Source organism: Colias croceus, chromosome 19 (genome assembly GCF_905220415.1).
Source record: "Colias croceus chromosome 19, ilColCroc2.1".
In the NCBI taxonomy this organism is placed as follows: domain Eukaryota; kingdom Metazoa; phylum Arthropoda; class Insecta; order Lepidoptera; family Pieridae; genus Colias; species Colias croceus.
In genome coordinates, this window is record NC_059555.1 from 2,792,437 (window position 1) to 2,799,026 (window position 6,590).

Here is a 6,590-nt window from a genome sequence, read left to right on the forward strand (position 1 = left end):
TGAAAACCAATGTGGAGGAAAAAGTAAATTTCAGTGTCAGAAATGTGATGTGGGTTTTCACCCGAAATGCCATATGGCATATCACATCATGCATTAAAATACGTTTATTTTCTGTTGCTTTTTATAATAAATTTCTTCATAAAATCCGTACTTTTATTCAACCTCTTTTTAACATCAATTGTGTCCGCCGTGCATAACATCCGATTTAACGGACGGGCTATAAAATCTGAACTTTTACATAAACTAAATATTTCATGTAATTTAATCGTTAAAGATACCCTAAAAGATGATATGTTACAGTGATCATAATGAAAAAGGCGTTAATAAACTTTATGCACTAATGGGTTAACAGTTGATATCTAATACCTTTAAATATTATTCAATATTACTAGAAAACTATTCTTTCTTTGTAATAGATTTATCAATTATCAAAAGCAAAACTTTGTCTCCAAGGGTGGTTACGGGTTACCATGATGTCTTGTAGCAGTATTTATTCCATTGTGAATTGATAGTGCTAGAAGATATAGCTCTGACACTTCTACTCTGGAATGAAAACTGCTTTAAAATACAGGTCGCGTCAAGTAAAAAGAACGCTGACGGTTAAGCTGCGCATTGGAGATTTATCGGTCTATTTGGTGTTATGAGGTGGTATAAGAATAACAAACGCCACGCCACGATTCGCGAGCCTAGTTCAAAAATAAAATAATCGGCACATAGCTTACGTGCAAAACTCGATCCATGCGCAAACACACCCCATCACTTTCATCCAGCGTTATTTTTACGTGACGCGTACTGTAATATCATAGTTACCAGAGGGGTTACAGTAGGCTTAAAACAGTACTATTTCCCATGTGGAAGAGCTTGACGGATCATCTAGAGTCCTCTCTTTCACACACTAGAATAACTACTGTTATAAAGTGTATCAGTTACGCCCCAGGTATTACAATACAAAAATTGTTACTTAGAACTGTTCATTTGTATTATTAGGATATACATAAAGTACCAACAAACACTGCAATCCTTTAGCCTTAGCTAATAGCCTATATTTTATAGCCTTATATTTGCAGCTATAGACCTTCACTTAGCACAAACACATAACAGTTCATCACCGATGGCACCAACCAACATGTTTCCTTTTCTATAACTGTGGCTTGACATCCTTTTCCATAATTGTCGCTGGGTTCTGCATATCAAGCTGACTCTGTGCTATATCGCTGAGTGCACCTTGAATTTTCTCAAGAAGTATTTCACCTTGGCGGACAACCTGGAAGTATAAAAAAACTTATTCTATACTTCAATTTCTATGACACAAATGCAACAAATTAATACACAGGTTTATTTGCTAAATTCTAATTCATAGATTCAGGTACCTCTTCCAATTGTTCAGCTGCTTCCTTATTTTCCGCCTCCAAACGTCTGAGACTCTGCACTTGAAGTTCTGTGGAGCTCTCTTCACTAGGCAAAGACTCAATGAGCGTGTCGATATCCTTAGCACAGCGAGAAATCAGTGTCGCGAATAACACAGCGTAATCCTCTTGACTCTGTTGTTGTTGTGGCGTTTGCGATCCGCTTCGGTCAAAACCAGGAAACTTACTAGGTGAAGAGAACTGCTGCAATATACCAATGCTGTTGCAAAAGTGCTCTGCTTGCTGAAATGAAAAGGAAACATTTAAAGCATGCGTCTAGGAACAGCATAGAATTTTGTATCATAGCTGCATACTTGGTTTATAGTATCCTGTAATTGGGTTAGACGATCTGCCATTTTATTGTTTGTTTAAATATTTAAATAGCTATGAACATTCAGCATTCAGCAATACTTTATTCCACATTTATTCAACACTGGGCACTGAATACTGATTCAAAAATAATCGCCACTTCCTTTCGTTTACAAAAATTTATGCGAATTCTGTCAAAGTGTCAAGGGTCAAAGCAGTGTGTCAAAACGTCTGAAATGTCAAATTTGACACAAGGCTATCTGATGTGTCAGAAACGTCAGAAGCAAGTTGCAAATAAGGAAAATTAATTTTAAAGCTACTGTTACACATGCTCTAAAATAGCATGCTTAAAACCGTGCTATTGAGTATGCTCAATACGAGCATGCTGATGTGCAGTTTACATTTGCTAGCAATAGGCATGCTAGTTTTAAGTCTGCTCCTGAATAAGCATGCTCAAAGCAGACATTCAAATACACATGCCATTTTATAGCGTGCTTCGTCGCCCCAGCGAGACATTTTGCGTGAAATTGTGCACGCGCACTTCACTTGTTGCGACCGACTGATCGATACTAGCATGCTCATTAAACAAACCTGTTTAGACGTGCTTGAAGCACGGCCCCTTCCACCCGCGCCGCAAGTAGCTTGCTCAAAAATCGCACGCCTGTTGATTTTTGAGCATGCTCGAAATAAGCATGCTTATTTTGAGCAAGGGCTTGGACACACGTGCTTGTAAGCAGCAAGTGCTCGGTTGAAGCATGCGGCGTGCTTGAAATAAGCATGTGTAACAGTACCTAAAGAAAAATACTGAACCGTCCCACTATAAACAAATTAAAATTTTAGAAATAATATAATAATAGGAAAATAATGTTAATAAAATGTATTAGTATGCAATGAATTATTTGATTTGATTTTTAATTAGGCTTTTTAGGAATAGCTAAATAAAAAAAATACCATTTTCATGCCATTTTCTTGAATTATTATTAGGACTTAAAATATGTTTTCAACTTCTTTACATATTACCTCAACTATTGTTTTTTATTAAGTAGGTAGTTAAAGAAACTTACCGGTTGAATACAAGACAACAAATATTGTGGTTAAATAAAATAAACAGAAAATAACTGTATAGTTTTTAATAATTGAATCAAGCAATAAACACTTATTGAATAAAATATCACAATTCAATAATCATTATTACATAATAATGTAAACATCACTCTTCATTCACAAGTAAACAAATATGATATTGCAAAACATAGTGAAGAAAACAATGTGTATGTAACAGAATTATAAATTTTGTATATAAAATCATACATAATACATAAGTAGGTACGGTCTACTATTATTTGCAAATTATTACTTACTTAGTGTGGTAGTAATAAAATGAATTATTACAGAAAGATGAAAATGAATAGCAGCAATACATTACAATTTAGGATTACATTGATGTTTTAGATAGGTAAATATATTTTTTTTTGTAATAAAAAAACACATATTTACTATTAATAATGCAGTTTAAAATCTTAATTATTATTTGTGTTTGGTTTCTAGAACAAGAAGCATTATGTTCATATAAATGAAAATATAATAAATAGTTATTTGGTAGCTATTGCTATTTTTGCACTTAATATATCCTTATGTATGCAAAAGTAATAATTCAATGATTTTATTAATACATAAGTAGGTAAAATGACTAGAATTAAATATTATAACAACAGCAGACCCGAAATTAAAAAATACATTAAATCAGATCGAAACATAATACAATACACATCACATAGATGTATCAAGTATGTACATACAATAGTGATAAAGAGCTAAGGAGAATAATTATCTACTCATTTCTAAACTTGATAATCATACAGACAAAATAATGTCAACACCGAAGGTAGAACTAATATTAGGTAGTTTCCAATTCAAATATTCATACCTAATTTCTTATTAAATGAAAATGAAAACAAGACCCTATATTATACAATGCTTAATTTTGTGAATAACTATTGGCAACCAATAACATTTTAAATTTTTTAACATGATTAAATACAATTTTATCTTATACTAATGACAAGCAAAACCTACTGTTTATTATTGCAATCACATTAATAAACCTCTGAGGTCTGTAAGGAACACAAAATGGCAAATATCGACAATAATTATTCAAAATTATCGATACTATGTGCTGTGCTACTCAAACATTCATAAAATTAGGCGAACTGGATAAAACATCATTTTGAAGTGAAACTTCTTTAGGTGCGTTGAGAGTAAAATTAAAGTCATGGCAATACCGTCATGTCATGGAGGAAGGCGACGATTTTGGTATCTTTCAATCTTGCCAAAGAAGTTTCATTTCTGACACTTGTGCTCAGCACAAACGCAGTTTTTTTCATAGAACATATGCTAGACCAAGTACATACCTACAATTATTGTAATATAAAATTATTGCTTTTCTTCACAAGCTGATTCAATTAAATATTGCTGATAGCACTTTACCTAATACAATAATATTTTAATATAATAATAAATATATCTCAAGTTTCTTTGGATATCTCATTTGTATTGAAATAAATAGAACTAAATTATTATAATATCTAAAAATTAAAATAAATATTTCTTATATACATTATAATGTAAAATTTGTGACTAGTTAAATTAGGATAAAGTACACAACACAATTTCGACCTTCAGTACAGTCTTTTAGTTATTAACATAGGGTTTTGGTATTTGAAATAGCTAAGATATTAAATAATATGTCACATGTTCATCTTGAAAGCACTCAAAATGTAATGCTAAAAAATATGGAATAGGTACTATAACAAGTCAAACTGCATTTTAATTGTGCAAATTTCCCCTTTGATTTCTGCTAGTCTTATTTAAGAAATTTAAATAAACTTTTTTAATATTTAGTTTAAATTAGCTTATGTTTGTGTTGAATGAACAAAAACATCACACAGACAAATGATTGAATATTTCTTTAACCCATTGAGCCCCAAGCCGCCCGATCGGTCCACAACACAATAGATTTTCTATTGTTTCTGTGATTCCGGGGCCTGAGTTACTAACTGTAATATTTTACAGAAATAGCTAAGTTATGCTAAGCTGAGTACAATATAATCTTTATTAAACATCTTTTATCTGATGTGCTTCAATATAAGAAAGCATGATTATATGTTCAATACTCAGTCTTTATATTTATTTACAAAGGATTAAATGATCTAAATGTTATCAAATATCAATTATAATAATACTGATTGGTGAGTACTAAAATTTTATTGTATTTTCTTCTTCATGACTGAGAGTGATTCCCCTACCTAAGTTACAACAAGCTTATTGCTACATATTTTCTGTGTATGAAAAATAGCTTATATTCTATTTATTGTGCAAAAACACCTAACATTTTTCTTAAATTTGATTCGGCTGGGAGTGCAAGAGCCCATTTACGTATGCCCACTAATAAAACCGAACTTAATACTAACACAGCCCCACATACAGAGTACTTGCTTGGAATTTCATCAAAGAACATCACTTGCCAGAGGAAAGCAAAAACTATATCAGCCGATCGAGCAATAGCCACAGGACCTGCCTGTTCCATTTGCAGTGACATAGTGAGCAGAATTTGTCCTAAATAACTAAATAAAGCTAGACATACAACCAAAAATCTCTCTGTTCCACAATTTGGCATACAAAGGATGCCAAAAATAAATGTATAAAATAAAGTCTGAAGTATTGCTATAGCACCAAAATTTGTCATTATTACAGAAAAATGTAAACCTTTAAGTACCCTTAATAGTACATAAGCATTAGCTCCAAATATTGTTGAAACAAATGCAGCCACAGCACCTCTCAAACTATTATAATTTGGGTTTGTTTCTACTTGGTCACTTCCAAACAGGAAGGGTGGATGAGTAATCAATATAACACCCAACAAAGTAAGAATTATGGAAATAGTATTCCATATACCACATGGCTCTTTTAGGAATACTCTAGCAAATAGTGCTACAAACACAGGTACAGAGAATACAATCACTGAGGCATCAGCCAGTGGCATATTTCGAAATGCGTAGAAACTTAACATTAGTCCCACTGTGCCAACAACTGATCGAAGTATAAGGAGAATTCTCTTACCTTCAGGAAATATAGGTTGTTCTGTATAAATTACTATTGGTATTGTCGGGAGTAAGACGCCAATAAATCGAAACATTGCGAGCTGCATTGGGTCGATGTTAACTAGACTTTTCACAATAACAGAACACAGCGAAAAGAATAGCGATGATAAGGTAGCAAGCAATAATCCCAGATACGGGCATCTTTTGATCAGCGGTCTTTTGTTTTCCAATAGATTGGGCAGAGTTTCATCACCACTTCCCGTCGATAGGTCCACGAGATGTTGCAGTTCCACATGCTCGGTCATAATTGCGATACCTGAAGCTGAGAGGATATAACATTTACATTCTTATTAAAATATATAATTCATCGTAGAGGACCGATACGTACAGTTATAATATTTTTTTATACCAGAAATATACTATTTCATATCTTCGTCATGATATTCTTATGTTATCGAACAGTACAAATTGAAATTGACTAAAAGTAAAAATACAATTCTAATTGCTTTTTGCAATATATTGATATTCACAACAGTGAACTGGACCATAGATAATAACTGGACCACCTGGCACTTGGCAGTCGGGACCACCGACCAGTGTGGACACTGGACACTCCACAGCTTAGGTATAATCTAAGCTCCACAGAATAGACAGCCGAGTGCCGACAGACAACCAATTACCAATAGAGAATTCGCCACTTATCAAGTCCCACGGCAAAACTAAGAACTAAATTTTACAGATAAAAAAAATATAATTGTTAGTAAAAAAGATCACG

At 33.0% G+C, this 6,590-nt stretch overlaps 2 protein-coding genes across 3 annotated transcripts; both read right to left on the reverse strand.

The window, feature by feature from the left end:
- Nucleotides 1-351: 351 nt before the first annotated feature.
- On the reverse strand, nt 352-1,919 carry LOC123700315 (mediator of RNA polymerase II transcription subunit 21). Its single transcript, XM_045647497.1, has 3 exons — nt 1,721-1,919; nt 1,371-1,649; nt 352-1,264 (listed from the first exon to the last, which is right to left on the reverse strand). The coding sequence occupies exons 1-3, from the start codon at nt 1,760-1,762 to the stop codon at nt 1,139-1,141; spliced, it is 447 nt and encodes a 148-aa protein (XP_045503453.1). The 5' UTR covers nt 1,763-1,919; the 3' UTR covers nt 352-1,138.
- A 911-nt stretch (nt 1,920-2,830) lies between these two features.
- On the reverse strand, nt 2,831-6,344 carry LOC123700352 (solute carrier family 35 member G1). 2 transcript variants are annotated; one of them, XM_045647544.1, is made up of 2 exons: nt 6,204-6,344; nt 2,831-6,131 (listed from the first exon to the last, which is right to left on the reverse strand). In XM_045647544.1, exon 2 carries the CDS (start codon nt 6,118-6,120, stop codon nt 5,083-5,085), a length of 1,038 nt encoding a protein of 345 aa, XP_045503500.1. In that variant the 5' UTR covers nt 6,121-6,131; nt 6,204-6,344; the 3' UTR covers nt 2,831-5,082. The 2 variants fall into 2 exon arrangements, with proteins under 2 accessions (XP_045503500.1, XP_045503499.1); XM_045647543.1 differs by having other exon boundaries at nt 2,831-6,137.
- Between the last annotated feature and the right edge of the window lie 246 nt (nt 6,345-6,590).

Excerpts from the sequence above, each read along its gene's own strand:
- LOC123700315 (XM_045647497.1), bottom strand. The coding sequence starts at position 1,762 with ATGGCAGATCGTCTAACCCAATTACAGGATACTATAAACCAA. Across the intron at positions 1,650-1,720 it reads TACAGGATACTATAAACCAA|CAAGCAGAGCACTTTTGCAA; the intron begins GTATGCAGCTAT and ends TTTTCATTTCAG. Across the intron at positions 1,265-1,370 it reads CAGCTGAACAATTGGAAGAG|GTTGTCCGCCAAGGTGAAAT; the intron begins GTACCTGAATCT and ends TTATACTTCCAG.
- LOC123700352 (XM_045647544.1), bottom strand. The coding sequence starts at position 6,120 with ATGACCGAGCATGTGGAACTGCAACATCTCGTGGACCTATCGACGGGA.